At 50.8% G+C, this 14,954-nt stretch overlaps 4 protein-coding genes across 4 annotated transcripts; 1 reads left to right on the top strand and 3 right to left on the bottom strand.

The window, feature by feature from the left end:
- Window positions 1-274: 274 nt before the first annotated feature.
- Window positions 275-5,622, top strand: BX661DRAFT_188332 (uncharacterized protein). The gene is given in 11 exon segments (XM_051537403.1): window positions 275-744; window positions 1,290-1,364; window positions 2,681-2,861; window positions 2,885-2,957; window positions 2,996-3,689; window positions 3,707-4,124; window positions 4,178-4,481; window positions 4,499-4,705; window positions 4,732-4,858; window positions 4,939-5,040; window positions 5,064-5,622. 11 exon segments carry the CDS (start codon window positions 373-375, stop codon window positions 5,535-5,537), a joined length of 3,027 nt encoding a protein of 1,008 aa, XP_051388996.1. The 5' UTR covers window positions 275-372; the 3' UTR covers window positions 5,538-5,622.
- A 1-nt stretch (window position 5,623) lies between these two features.
- Window positions 5,624-9,473, bottom strand: BX661DRAFT_188330 (uncharacterized protein). Its single transcript, XM_051537402.1, is given in 9 exon segments — window positions 5,624-6,736; window positions 6,756-6,902; window positions 6,923-7,009; window positions 7,075-7,254; window positions 7,284-7,796; window positions 7,817-8,038; window positions 8,053-8,745; window positions 8,949-9,185; window positions 9,198-9,473. The coding sequence occupies 9 exon segments, from the start codon at window positions 9,407-9,409 to the stop codon at window positions 5,659-5,661; spliced, it is 3,369 nt and encodes a 1,122-aa protein (XP_051388995.1). The 5' UTR covers window positions 9,410-9,473; the 3' UTR covers window positions 5,624-5,658.
- Window positions 9,474-10,429: 956 nt separating this feature from the next.
- Window positions 10,430-12,951, bottom strand: BX661DRAFT_188326 (pre-mRNA-splicing factor CLF1). The gene is made up of 2 exons (XM_051537401.1): window positions 12,794-12,951; window positions 10,430-12,689 (listed from the first exon to the last, which is right to left on the bottom strand). The coding sequence occupies exons 1-2, from the start codon at window positions 12,845-12,847 to the stop codon at window positions 10,596-10,598; spliced, it is 2,148 nt and encodes a 715-aa protein (XP_051388994.1). The 5' UTR covers window positions 12,848-12,951; the 3' UTR covers window positions 10,430-10,595.
- Window positions 12,952-13,510: 559 nt separating this feature from the next.
- Window positions 13,511-14,663, bottom strand: BX661DRAFT_67304 (uncharacterized protein). Its single transcript, XM_051539399.1, has one exon. The coding sequence runs from the start codon at window positions 14,464-14,466 to the stop codon at window positions 13,639-13,641; it is 828 nt and encodes a 275-aa protein (XP_051388993.1). The 5' UTR covers window positions 14,467-14,663; the 3' UTR covers window positions 13,511-13,638.
- Window positions 14,664-14,954: the final 291 nt, after the last annotated feature.

Here is a 14,954-nt window from a genome sequence, read left to right as displayed (position 1 = left end):
ATTGTGCATCGACAGAAAACCTGAATGCAGGCAGTGCCCATCTTTTATTTTCTTTATTTTTGTGTGAGAGGCTCCACTCTCCCCTCATTCCCCCCAAATCCACTGTGGCGATCACAAGAGCTTTCGCCACTATTTTAATTGTTCAAGGGGTAGACAAAGAAGAGGAAGAAAAAAGTTTACAGAGGTGTATTCTCTCGACTCAGCAGACCCAAAAAAGAAAACCAAAAAAATTGGTACAAGAAAAACAAACAATTTTTCTTGTCCTTGCTCTTTATTCTCAATTCAATTCAATTTTCAAATTCATTTTTAATTATATATTCCTCTGTATTCTTTGCATTTGTTATCCTAATACCTACTCTATAATACTCTAATATGCCCGCGATATTCTTGGGCCAACATTACCTGTTGCAGGAGGTGGCGCTCGGACATCTAGCAGCCAGCAGTAGCAGCAGCAGCGGCGGCATCAGCAGTATGCCCTTTACCAGAGCGAGCTTTCTTAGACCCACAGTGTACATCTCTTTACTCTGTGTGTGGTCTATATTTCTAGTGCTCAAGGGTGCAGCGCGCAGACAGAGTTCTGTGGCCCCTGGGAATTGCAATGAAATGGTTACTGATGTTGTAGAAACTATCTATACCCCGTTGATACAGCACCGTCGACAGAATCTGCAGCGGGAATGCCAGTATCAGCAGCAACTGGAGCAGCATGACGATGAACCAATGACACAGCCAATGGAACAGGTACAGGTACGCCCTACAATAAATAAGGCATTGTGAATTATACAATCTAGAAATGAAATGGCATTTTAATCGCGCTTTTTGACATTGGCAACATATGCTCATAAAATATGAAAGAAGGTATGTGATTATATAAAGGCTGATTTACGCACATTACTGCTATATAGCAAGATTCGTGTGTTTCTTGCATTTCTTGCCATGGGCCGTCACACTCTTAATATTCCATGTATGGCGTTCCCGAAAAATTCCTTTTGGAGACATGAATTTGCTCAATGTTTTTATGGCATTCTAATTTTTGTAAAAAAAAATAGATGAGATTCTTTTATTCTTATTTTTATTCTTCGTCGATACTAATATATTATTTTTGCTTTCTTTTTTTGCAACGGTACTTATTTAGATTTTCACTTGGCGTTAGCAACGGCTTATATGTTGGTCATATTGAAAAGACATTTGCAACAATTTTAAGCAATTAACTTGGGACCTTTGGAACGTATTTTACACGGTAATATTTACACTAAACATGCAGTTTCTCAATTATATTTTCATTCATGTAGGAATTTGTTTCCATCGAGTTGACAGCCGATATTACAGAAATGGGCCTTGAAAGGTATTTTTTTTTGCAAATCTATGTCAAAATTTTTTCATAGCAATAGTTGTTTTGTCAAATATCCTACCGCCGCAAAAAGTACTCGTCAATGAAAAGACGCAGTAATACATGGCGTAAAATTTTTCTCTGTGGCAACTACTTGAGCTGTGTACTACACACGAATTTATTTTAGCAATTTAATGCGCGTCCCAGCCACACTGTTTAAAATAAAATGACATGTTTGGAGAATGAGCTGATCAGCTTTGATTTAAAACATACATAACTATGAATTAAAATTTTTACCTTTCTTTTTCTCAATTTTTTGTCATCCATTTTATTCCCCCCTTCCCCGCAAAAAAAATAATTCCTCTTTTAAAAAATCAAAAAGGTGTTCCGATTTTTAAAGTTTCAAAATATCTGCGCTCGGATACTCTGTCCCTGAAACTAGACCCTATACTTCTTTTTATGTGTTAATATTTTGTGTCTTATCGAGGCAGAAACATTGGTTTCGGCCATATTTATTATTTATTTTTTGTGCATTTAATGTTTATTGGAATATTTCCCGTTGTGTTTATTCAATTCTTGCTGCATCCCAAGCAACACAAATAACCGATTGGAAGAAAAAATACCCCGACATGATATATTTTGGCTGGAATATCCTGTGCTGACTGTTTGTTAATTACATCTCCCGCATTTGCTGTTTTTCTATGATTTATACTTAGTCCCAATATCTTGTTTCAAATCATATACCCGCTCAATAATTGACAGTTACAGCCAATAGTCATTCAACCCTTATATTACTCGCAATAAAAATGGGCTTGGACAAATTATACAATATATTTCCCCCCTCACCACGTTATTCCAATTACTCCTTTTTTTGTTATTTTCCTTGGTCAGAGGCTCTTGTCGTAATATATTAGTACCGCATGCTATTGTGCATTTTTTGTCCCTGCATTCTTCCTTTTTCTCCTCCCCCCACACGCATACTCATTTACGCACACATACATATTTATGCACAATAACAACCAATTTTGTCATGTTCATCTGCCACTTTTATTATAATTGTTCGAGACCACTATAAGTACACGCTGCCAATTTTCCTACACTTTCAGTTATTGATATCATTTCAAGTATTTACTCTACGGCCCTATTCTTCATAATATCGCGTCACTATAACATCATAATCACTTGGCTTTATTATTTCTTTATTTCAATCCGCGCCATTCTATTCACCACATTTTTTGCTTCTCGAATTTTTTTTTTTATTTTATCACACTATTGACAAGCACTGCAGCACTTAATCCGCCACTCTTGTTTTATATTACACTTGCCACTAATTCCACAATCATTTTGATTTAGTTTGACTACGTTGCGCTGGATCTGCCTTGGCAACCAATACCAGCGGCATCCGACGAAACCAACGAGGCTAATAACATACTACAAGACCAAGAATCCTTCGTCACCACTACCGCCATCAGCTATACCAACAGCAGCAATAGAGACTGTATTGATCCAGCAAGTAGCTCCTCGTATCAGGACAGTAGCAGCCGCATATCAGGCTAGAGTCAGTTTTAGTTTCAGCAAGCATGGGTGCAGTAGAATCACTCCCTTCCGTCTCGCACCACGACCGGGACCTGTATGTTAGCCAGGCGGCTCCTGCCAATGAGACGCAAGGGCGACTATAGAGTCGATTGGCGACATTAAGAGATCGAAGAGCGCATCGGTGTGTCTGTCGGAATGCGAAAAGCAAGAGACCGGTGGCGGTGAGATTAGATCAGAGAAATTGCATGTTATGCGTAGGGCCGGGGCGCGCAGTCTTTTGCGCGCGTCTCTTAGACGGTATGGGCAGATGGCACCTGGCTGGGCGCGCGGCAGGGGAAACAAGAGCGCGAGCAACGCGGAGCAGATACTTATCGTCGGGATGGCAGTAGCAGTGTCGCCCAAGCGCATGCCCTCGGCTGAGGATATTGGTGCTATCACCAGGACTATTGAGCGCCGCTTTATGGCAGCCGGTGGTCTGACTGTGGGCTCTGGGGAGAGCGACATGGTGCATGGATCAGCCGCTCAGCTGTCTGCGTCTATGCCGCACTTGCCCTCGCGCTTTGGCATTCTCAAAGAAACACCAGTACCCTCTTATGCCGCCGAGGAGGCCAATGCTGCTGACAACGGCGCTATTAAGGACGATGCCGGTGTCAAGGAGGCCATGCCAGTAACTCCAGAGATGAGCTTGGCCGAGCAGATGTCTCCCAGTACCAATGTATCTTCGTTGCTGCTTATGTTTCCCATCGACTTCACGTCTTCAAATGGTATTGGGCCCGACCAGAGGACTCTATTTGTCGGACAAACAGCTGCTGACGCCGCCAACAGAGTGCCCAAGGCGCGTAGTACGGGATTACTGAAATTCGTCAGCGCCTGGCCCGGCGGCTGTCACGCAACGGCCGCCATAACCGTCGTCGCAGCAGCATCGGTGGAGGTGTCAGCTCTGCTGCCAGCCCTGCCACCACGCCAACCTCTGTCATTGCCTCTGAGGGCGCCAGGAGTAGTGGCAGCGTGCAGCAGCGCAAGCGCATTTTTATGGGCGACCGACCGGCTTCGCTGATCACCGAGGACTCGCAAATTCCCGCAGATGAGGCGCGCGCCGACTCGTATTTGATGGCGGCCCAGTCGATCGAGACCGTCACGACAGGCATCGACAGCTGTAGCAGCTACACTGTCGACAGCGACGAGCTTTCGCGAGGGCTCGAAATGCTGACCATCGATAATTGCGTGGGTGGCGACGACAGCAATAGCAGCATTGGCAGAAGTTTCTATGGCGACAGCGGCATGGCCGATTCTGCAGCCAGGGGAAATTGACAGGCAACCGGCTGCTTTCAGAGTCGATTGACTTTTTGCTCGAGCAGAGGCTTTATCCAACTAGCTCTGCCGCAAATACAGCCAACGTGGCGCTAGCCGATGAGGTTGAAATTCCAAATGTCATTGTTGATGTGGTTGTAGACGACGGCTCGGCCGATGTGTTGGCCTCATCGCCCCCCAGCGCGCTGTCATCTGCAGCGTCTTCAATCTCGTCAGGCGCGTCCTCGTCGACTTTGTCGGAAGGCGAGCGCATTCCAAGCGATACTATCGACACGAAGGACAGCCAGAGGGGCAGCACGAATTGCACGTACAGGGACTGAACAGCGCGCTCAACGATGTAGATAGCGGCGATGAGATGGCCGACCATGCTGACGTGTTTGACTACGAAGACTACATGTACCTGAGCGCGTGCGGCGGCAGCGACGACCAGGACCAGCAGATAGCAGTCAGCGGGTGTGTAATGGGAGACGAGAATGCCGAACCTGCGGCCACTGTGTCCGATGCCAGCGTTTGTCGCGGCGAAGTTCGCAGGTGGTGGCCGCGGCGAGTGATCCCAGTGCAAACATGCAATACATGCCAAAGCTGAGCAAAGTGTTTTTGGAGGCCAGCCGGAACATGGCCAGGGATGCCACAGTGCCAAACAGAGGGTACATGTGTGGCCAGTGCACCGCAGCCGGAAGCCTGGTTGATGAGGCAATGGGTCTGGGTCAGCGGCGGCACCCACTGCCTGCCGCGACAGCGAGTGTCAAAGCTATCTGCTGCAGTCGCACAGCATGGGCTCGTTGGTGACTCTTGGAGATTGGTTCTCTTCAAAGTCAGAGTCTGGATATACGAGCTTGGCGAGCCAGGGCAACGGTTACAGCATTGTCCTGACTCGGGGAACCGCAAGTTGGACTACTGGGACATTCTCAGTCGGTGTCCCATGCGGCCGACCTCGTCGCTCGCGTTGTCCTCTCTCAGAGCAATGGCCAAGGCGTCGATGGCGTTCTCAGAATCTGGCGTGCACAGCCAGCGCTTCAGCAATAGTGTAGGGAAGCCGATCAGCCGCCATAACAGCCGGCGGGGTGGAGGAGTCAGCGACTCGAGCGAAAGCGAAAGCGACTCGAGTAACGAAGACCTTGAGTACAGCGATGACGATGATGACAGGGAGCAGGCAATACTGCATGGGTTTATGACATCGTCTTCGTCAGCGGCGCAGCTGCGCCAGCGGGGCCATATGCAAGGTGGCAGCCATAATCAGCAGCGCGGCAACAGCAATGGCAGCAATGGCAAGCAGAGGCAGAAACGTGTGCTGAGCGAGCCAATGCAGTACATTCTGTACAATTCGTACCTCCGCTACTACGGCCGTCCCGGCGAATCCTAATTGAAGATATACTGCGAGGTTTTCAGTTTTCGTATATCATTATCATTTAGAGTATGTTTTATTTTTCGTCTTGTACTAAAGCTTTTGTTTCGTTATGTTTTGTTTATTGCAATGTAAATGTCTATTTACATATCCGCCGGCCAATATTGGAGTCGCTCTGGTTTCCTGCGCGTGGAGGGTAATCTCCCGAGTGAGCGATGTCCTCCAGCTCGATCTCTTCCCAGTCATTGAGTGTCGGACGGTGGTGCTGGTTATGTGCCGGTGCAGTAGCGGACAATATAGAGATGCTGCTTTTAGCATCGCGCATGGAAAGCCCGTCGATATGAGACCAAGCCATGGAGTCGCTGCCGTGCAATGTATCCGACTGCATGGCATTGGACGTACGGTCCACGCGGCGGATATTGAGGCTGTCAATGTTGAATGTGAACTTGCGGTCGGCAGCATTGGTTGTCGCATTGATTGCTGCCTGCACGGTCTTGCCGCCAACGTTGTCACCACTTATATCCCCGCTGGCTCCACTACTAGCTAGAGAGGTGATTGAGTTTGAGCGGCGGTAAAAGTTGTGCACATGCCGAGGGTCCCAGTGACGCGGAGAAAGAGGTTGCTGGCAAACCTTGTCGGCCGACGAACACTGCATCTGGCGATTCTGTTGCTGTTGTTGCTGTTGCTGGCAATAGTAGAGGTGATGCTTGAGGTGAGCGTCGTGCGAGTCGCGAGACATGGATGAGCCGTAATACACGTCGCCAGGGAGGTTCTGCAATGAAGGACGGTGTGCCCGCGTACAGTTTGCGTCGGGCGACCTGCCATTTTTGCTGTTGGACATTGTGTGAGCTGGATGGCTGGGCGAAAACACTGGGTAATTGTAGCTGGGTAGACTGACCTCAGACGTGTGCGAGTGCGTATCAAAAATAAAGTAAAGTGCCATGTCCAAGAGCCCTTGCAGCGAGAGCAGCAGGATGGCCACAGCGTAGAGCACGCTGTCCTTGTTGCTGCTGACGGGGATCAAGGAGTGCATGGTGGACCAGATTACCATGCACAACTGGGTGAGCAAGGGAACCATTGCTCGCATAGCCACTCGCAGGGCTCCAGTGGCGACCAATGTGTGGACGCGGCGCTCGATGCGCTGCATTTGGCCGTGCGGTTTGTGCTGGCGGCAGAAGAGCGGGAATGAGGTGCTCAGAAGGCGACGGCAAGCCACGCTGAAAGTGAAAACCCAACCGCTGGCTGTCGGCTTCAGGGGCTGCCTGGGCTGCGGCGATCTGTGCCCGGGGTGAAGCCGTGCGAGCCGCCAATGTTGCTGGCGCCGTGATGGCATCTGTATGGGCGGCAGGGTCGGGAGCTCCTGGCATGGGATACTCTGCTGATCTATCCAAGGCAAGGCAAACGACAACGGCGACGATGTGCGCCAGCGGTACTCGCCGGGATACTGGGCATAAATGGACGGGCTGGCCATAGAGTCGTTGTCATCGGCTCTGACAAAGTCCTCGTGTATCGACGGCATGCATATGGAGCGACCGGACGCAGCGGCAGCCAGAACCCGGGATCCATAGAGCAATAGTGCCTTCTGGGCGCCTTGCGTCGCGGGGTTGGTTGTGGTTGCGTGTTATTAGGCTGCTGACGGATACTTTGCTCAGAATTGTAGTTTCGGGGCACCGAGTTCTGGCGCGCATGTTGCCGGCGTATGGCAGCGGCAGCGGCAGCGGCAATGCTCGGCCGCCTTTGCCCATTGTCAATCCAGGGAAACACAGCGCCACTGCGCCCTCGCTGCTCAGACGGCTGGTGCTGCTGATGGCCATGGGCATGGACATGTGTTTTGGCGCGCAATGAAGCCTGGCCTCCTTGCTTAAGTTGCTGTGACCCGCCACCGGGCGCTGGGCATAAAAGCCATACAGTGGCCGGCGGTCAGCCGAGGCCCCAACGGATTCCGTTGGCGCAGCAATAGATGAGTTGAATGAGTGCTTGTGGATTAGGCGCTGGCTGCTGTCCCACGGCTGTAGCGAGTACACGCGGGATGACTTTGAGTCGTTGGCTGCCAGTAGGCCTGAGCCCATGTACAAATGGCTTGATGCACGCGCCTGCTTTTCGGCCAGAAACATGCTGCTTGGTCTTGACGCGCTCAGTGTTGGCCCTCTGTGTATTCCGATGCTGCTGCCATTGCTGAGCCGGCTACTGCTACCGCTGCTGCCATGAGCCCACTGGCGCGTCCGGCCCATTGCGTACTGGGACATGGAGCACTGCAGCGCCTCGCTATTGCGTGTGCTGCCATGGGGCACGGATACCAGAGAGCGCGCCTGCACACATCGCACGCCCCTGTGGTCTGCGCGTTGCTGTGGCAGCTGCACGGCGCGGCAAAGCTCTGCGTGCTTGGAGATGCTGCGGGTCGTCGTCCGTGCAGGGCCTCGTGCGCAAGTGCAACTGGGTGGGTGGGCGGATATGCCAGCGGACTCGAGTACCGCTTGCCCGCGTCAGCTCCCCTTGCAGCCATACCGCCGCCCGCTGCTCTCTGGCCGCAAACAAATCTATGCTGGCTAGTGGCGTGGCCTTGATGCCAAAGCCAGCTGCCAAATTGCTCGGTGGTTTGTCGCTGGAAGCCGCATGCTCATGTTTGGACCGCATGCCCGAGGCGACTACCATGTGGTGGTTTCCTGCGTAGTAGTACTGCATCGGTGTGCCGGCGCCGAACATCTGCTGAGAGCGCCCCATGGTGCTGGCTCCCGATGCGTGCGAGATAAATAGCGATTGCAGGGCGAGCTCTTTGGCTCTAATGCGATGGTCGCCTGAAGCCATTGGCAGCATTGGGTGGGTGATGAAGCTCAGTAGGTCTTTGCGCTCATTTGTTAGTATAACACCGACGTGTATGGAGTTTGCAATCAGGAACATGAGTGACAGAACCACCCACGTGTTGAACGTCATCCACAGCCAGCGGACAGCAATTGGGTCGCTGCGGACGAGCCAGCATAACATGACCTCGTCATCATACTGCGATCGGGACATTATTGCTGGCAGAAGGCTGAGCACGAGTGAGGCGGCCAGCGTGGACACGCAATAAATCATATCTGTGCGGCGCTGCCCTTGCGGCTGTATGGGCTGCAGGTTGCGGAGCCGCATGGTTGAGCGCGAAACAAAGGAGCCGAGGAAGAACAGGTAGAATAGTCGGATCCAGTGGTAGAAGAACAGGAGGCGGTGCACCCGGCATCCGTTTTGGTCGCTGTTGTGTTGATGATCCAGAGTGAGTGCATCAGGAGATCAATTCCAGAGAGCACGGCTATCTTGCTCGATGGGATTCGCGGTAGCTTACGTTGTTTGCGGGCGCGCCCGAATATGTCATATCGCACTGAGCTGACTATTGTGCTGCGTTCTCCTTTGCCCCTGAGGTTGTTGGTGCCGCTGTCGCCATTGACTATCCGCCACCAGGTTGGTTTTGGCTGAATTTCGGCCTGCCTCTGCTGCTGAGTTTTGCCAATATTGCCGGCATCAATATTAGCATTGCTGTAGTTTGTGACCTGCAATATGGCTGGCATTAAACCTGATCCAAAGTCCTCGCTGCGAGCACCTCCCAAGCCTACTTGGGCCTCCGATGCAAGTACTTCTGCCGAGTGAACCTCTGATGCAGGCGCCGACACTATAGAATTTATGGCCGCCGATCTGCTGGAAACTGACTGCGCGTAAAGCTGCTGGCTGATAGCGTAGCTAGTACGCTTGTAGGCCATATGTGCTCTGTCCAAACTTGTTGCCCGCGAGTTACTAACCCTGGGCAAGGTGCCGACGCTTAATGGCTGCTGTGATAGCGGCGGCATACTGCTTCTGTATAGATTTGCGGGTAATTCATTAGTGTGCGGCGGTAACGGCAGAGGCAGGGGTGGTGGCGGCATGTTGTTGGTGTTGTTGGTGTTGGTGTTGTTGATGTTGGTGTTGTTGGTGTTGTTGGTGTTGTTGGTGTTGTTGGGTTGCTGGTGTTGCTGGTGTTGTTACTGTTGTTGCTGTTGTTGCTGTTTGCGAAAAACGATTTGGTGACGCGTGGGGTGGCCAGCGAGGATTCGCAAGAGAAGCATGTGGGTATGCCGTTGGTTGCCGCCGACACATAGTTTCCTCCGGCCAGATTTATGGCAGCAGTGGGAGGGCACATGCTGGCGTCGATGATTTTGCGTTGGTGGGCGCGGAACTGTCGCAGTAAGCGAATATACGAGATTATAACAACTAGCGATGCTATTGTGGATATACAGCTGAGCACTATGCTCGCGAACCGAGCGCCGGATATCAATGCTGGTGGCGGCTCCTGCGGGTGTATCGGCAGATGGAGTGTGTTCATATCCATGATAGGTTTGTAGGAGATAAGAAATGGAAGAAATTGTAAGAAAATTACGTATTGGAAAAATCAAAATCGAAAAAGTTTAATGAAAGGAAAAAATGCTTTGATATAAACATATAAAGTATTTTCATATTGATGCGTGTATGTTCAATACCAAGCTGAATTACCATTACTAGTTTAAATTTATTTTTGCAAGTGTGCGAGGTATTTTGCTAATGTTTTTGTTTATACCCTTTTTTGATTAGGCGTCATGTCATTTTTATTAATTATCTTTGCCTTACATTGGGCGGGTTCCAAAACGAAATAAAATATAAAAACAATGATCATTGTTGCAAGTTTTTTATTCAAGACAAAGTTATCAAACCTGTCAACATCCTATATCTACGCCTCATTACAATTTTCTTTCTTTTTTATTGTCCATTTGCTAAGAGCATATGGGTCTTCGAGGGTTCTTGTGTTAAATGCAGACGATATTGTTGTTGAATTTGCCTGCGCACGCAAAATAAAATAAAATAAATAGAAAACCTTGTGGAAAAAAGGCTCAGCATGTGTAATAACCAATGTATTTTCAGATTCTCATTATTTCCCTCTTTTTCCAAAGTAACAATGGAGAAACGTGACTAAAAAATAAAAATGAATGAATGAATGAATTTCAATTATACTTTACATGAGCCACCACATGCATCATTGACCAAATGAGTAAAAATTTAAATAAAAAACTGATACATACATAAAAGCTACCATCCGTATCATTCCGACTCGCTTTCCGAATGATCCTTTGAGCCATTTTTCGACTCAGTTTCCAAAGCATCAGCAGGCACGTCAGGCACATCAGGCGCAGCAGATTCCGATGTGCTCTTGGCCTTTTGCTTCCACATATGTGCCTTGGCCAGCAGCTTGAACCTGGCACCCTGCTCTTCGTCATCAGGGAACACATAGTCAAAGTACTCTTCCAACGACCCATCAGCGACCTCCCTGCGGCGCCTCACTCTCTTTGGCATCTTGCGCTCGACCATCGCCGGGTCTCCTCCACCACCACTGGTACTGCGCTCTGTCTCAGTTTCTAACCAAGCATCCAGCAGTACTAGGCGCTCCTCTTTGAGACCTTCTTTCTTCAGTTTGGCGTAGGCGCGCTCGTAAACTGCCCTGGCCCGGGCCAAGGGTTGCTCTTTGTCTTGGGTGGTATGTGGTACGGCGAGCTCAAAGTGCGCCATGCTGATCCACACCTTGACGTGGTGAGTGAGGTCGAGGAGGCGCTCGTAGAGCGAGCGGGTTTTATCGTAGTCCGCCTGGTCAAACTCGAAATCAATATAGGCCTTCCACAGTACCTCGGGCATATCCAAGGTCGGCTGCTCCACGGCCATGTCAAAAATCGCCTGGCAGCGCTCGTTCTCGCCCAAGGCTGATTCAAGCTTGGAAAACTCAATCCATGTCGCGCAGTTGGTCGGGTTGAACTCGAGGTATTTAGTGTAGAGTGTGCGGACGCGGTCGAATTCGCGCAGCTCTAGTTCAATCTCGATGTATCCGCGGAACAGCTTGTCCTTGGGGCAGGTTCCGAGGGCGCGGCCCAGGGCTTTGCGCGCTTGGGTGAGGTTCAGGCAGCGGATCTCGAACCACGCGTATTGCAGCCAGAGCTTCGCGAAGGTGAAGGTCTTATGCGGGAGGAGGTCAATGCAGGCCTGGTAGACTTGGCGTGCGCGCAGCAGGTCTTTGGCCTGAATCTCCTCGAAGAGCGCGTAGTTGAGCCACAGGTAAATGTACCGCCGCCATAGCCGCTTCTCGGCCACCCCAGGGTACTCCGCAATGGCGCGCTCATAGACATCGCGCGTGCGGTCAACGGACTCTGGCAGCAGCGGATCTGTCTGAGCGGCGTCCTCCTCGAGCTTTGCGTAGTCAATCCAGCTATCGTAGTCCTTAGAGTCCTGCTTCAGCAGCGCCTCGTAGTGCATGCGGCGCTTTGTTACAATGACATTCTCGATCTCCTCACGATCGCCGAACTGCTTCTCAAACAGCGTGTACTGGTTGTAGAGCGCCTGTGATTTTGATTTGGGCAGTCGCTCGAGCGCATATTTGTAGATAGCGCGCGCGCGCTCGTGCTCTTTCATGCGCACTTCGAATTTAGCAAATGAGATGAAAACGTGCTGGTCCATAAAGGCTTCACCGAGTCGGTCGATGGCCAAGCCAAAGACTTGGCGCACGCGGTCGTACTCATGCAGCTCTTCCTCAAAGGCCGTCCATTTGAGCCACGACTTGGGCTGCGGGTGCACGTAGACGAAGCGCTCGAGGATGGCGCGTGCGCGGTCGACCTCAGCATAGCGGCGCTCAAACTTGACGTAGGCGTTCCACGCGTCCTCCTCGGGCTCCCACTGCATCCACCGGTCAAAGATCTCGCGCGCGCCCGAGACATTGCCCAGCAGCTCCTCCATGTACGTGTACCGGTACCAGAACTGCGCGACGCGCGGCAGCACGGTGATCGCACGGTCGTAGAGATTGCGTGCCAGGTTTGTGTTCTTGTTCTTCATCTCCATCTCGGCGTACTTGATGTAGATGGTTTGGTTGCGGCTGTCGACTTCGAGTGCGCGCTCGTAGATTGACCGCGCTCGCCCTACCTGCTGCTGGCTCTCCTCCCACGTGGCGTACCGCAGCCATTCGCCGATGTTGCTGCGGTTCTTGCGCACGCCCTCTTCGAACTCGCGCCGTCGCCGCATCTGATAGTCGCTGAGCTCTTCGCCATCAAGCACCTTTTGCCGCGGTGCCTTCTGCACTGTGCCTTGGCGCTCGTACGCCTCGCGGATCAACTGCTCGGCTGTGATCTGGATAACCGCAGCGTTCTTGTTTTTGATCTATGGAATAAGAAATTCGAAATATAGAGTTAGTAGAAGTGTTGCTTTGCACAGAAATGGGGCTTCCGATAAGGGTTAAATTGGTGTGGCTGGCTTTGGCATACCTTTGGCGGGCGCCCGCTTTGGCCGTAGCCTCCGGGCTTGCTGGCTTCGGCCATATTGTTCAAATAGTAATAATTTTAATGGGAGTGCTAGTGCCTTCAGATAGATATGAAGTGTGGATAATAATTGAAATTGAAATAGGGGGTGGCGAAAAAAATAGTTTGTCCTTATTAAAAAATTAAATCTATTTTTTTAACGAGTTAACAAAATAAAGGAGCAGTGCAACCGACTTGTAGTTTGGGCAAGCCTCACGTGTAAATTTGCACTGCCCCTTCAACAAAAAAATTGGAATTCAAAATGTACATGGTTGATATTTATTAAGTCTAAAATAGGTTATGTCTATCTAACCAGAATATGTGCTTTTTATTTGCCAATGCTACGCCGTGTCGCGCTGTTGAGGCAATCAGGGTGCTGAGGGTACGCCGATAAGCGATCAGGATTCCACAGCAAGCATGTACTTTCAGCCTCTGCGCGCACATCCACGCCACGATCGCCAGCATGAGGACACTGCAGACACAAGGTAGTTTCCTGCTCACACGGCTGTCCGCTCAGCGATCGAGGAGTGCAGGGCGTCGGGTTACACGTTGACATCAGGCCTCAGTGCTCGCAGAGCGGCGAGAAGACACCACAGAGAGGAGGCCTGATTTCGGACGACATGTGGAGCGCATCAACGCCATACGGGAAGAGGTCCTGCTGGAGAGCTTGGATGAGTGATCAGCGGCAGAGCCGGAGGAGAACGAGTCGGAGGAAGACAGACGGTCTAGGCGTAAGCGTGGTGTGCGGTCAATGAGGACTGAGGCGCAGAAGATGGTGGAAAGTAGGGAGCTGCTGGCGGCGGAGGCGGAGATCATGAAGAGAATGATCTGCTGTACCTGGCGGCCTGCAGCACGTCGGCACCGCCGAGGATCCACCCAGTCATGACTCCGGGAATAGAGATTAATCCGGTGATGCCCATGTTGGTTATGGTCGGCAGCAGGGAGGAGCGCATGGCTTTGACCACAATCGGCCGCATCACCTCCCAGCGCGACGCGCCGTAGCAGAGCATCAGCTCGGTAATGTCGCGGTGGGCGTCCAGCGAGTCCATGACAGAGTTCATCCCGATGGTGACGCCGATCATGCAGTTGCCGAAAAGCATGCCGATGGTCGGTATGAACTTGACCGCGGTGTATGCTGGATCCATGCCCAGTGCATATGCGTTGCCGAAGAGCCCGACGCTGAGCGCGCTACCGAGGATCGAGAGCAGTGTGCCAAGGAACATGCCTGGGAACCGCCGCTTGGCCCGCCAAAAGGTCACTTCGACGGCGGAGAGTGTGCCCAGCACAAGCGCCATGCCCAGTATATACACTGGGTTCTCAGTCAGGAAAATCTGCTTGAGCACCATGCCCAGAAGCGTCAGTTGCACAACGCAGCGTGTGGCGGATACGACGAGATTGCGGCTCAGGCCCAGCCCAAGCCATGTGGACAGAGCCACGTTGATGCCCAAGAGTAACGCTGCTACGCCTACGTTGGCCCAGGACAACTGGTCCTTGTCGTCCGGATCAGAGGCAAAGCTGCTGCTGGCGTAGCTGCTGCTCCTGTGTGAGAGGGGTGTGTCCAAGGGCACGTACCAGGTCAGCGAGGACAGCCAGCTGTAGGACAGCCTGACAATGTGAATGGCGTTGAGCGCCCCATCCATGGTTTTTTTTACTCTCTGAGACCGGTTGTGAGCAAGAGAGTAAAGAAAAAGATGTAAAAGTAGAAAATAGAGAAAGAAACAACGATGGCTGATGGCTGATGAGAGATGGGAGATAATGGTGATATTGGACTTGTTACTATATTCTAAAACTATCTGTGCGTCCACAAAAACTAATATTTAGTGAATGGTGGTATAGTGCAGTGCAGTGCAGTGCAGTGTAGAAAGGCAGCGTGGACAAACAAGAGCAATAACAAGCCCAAGTTTTAGAAAATTGGTGCGGAGAAACAATAAATATAATAAAAAGCAGTCGGTCAGATTGAGTATGCTGTGTGCGGGGGGGGGGGATAAAAAGAGAGATGTGAGATGATTTGACAGATGAGATAGGATGGGAATGTTTAACTTGGCACTTTTTTATTATACAGTTTGTTCTCTATGCAGGTAATGGTACAAGATAAGTGTGTGATAGAGAACCAAAGGGAAATATATAT

The sequence above is a fragment of the Kickxella alabastrina genome (assembly GCF_025024165.1).
Source record: "Kickxella alabastrina strain RSA 675 chromosome Unknown BX661scaffold_30, whole genome shotgun sequence".
Taxonomy (NCBI): domain Eukaryota; kingdom Fungi; phylum Kickxellomycota; class Kickxellomycetes; order Kickxellales; family Kickxellaceae; genus Kickxella; species Kickxella alabastrina.
The sequence above is the reverse complement of the archived record's forward strand: the minus strand, read 5'-3'. Positions and strand labels throughout refer to the sequence as shown.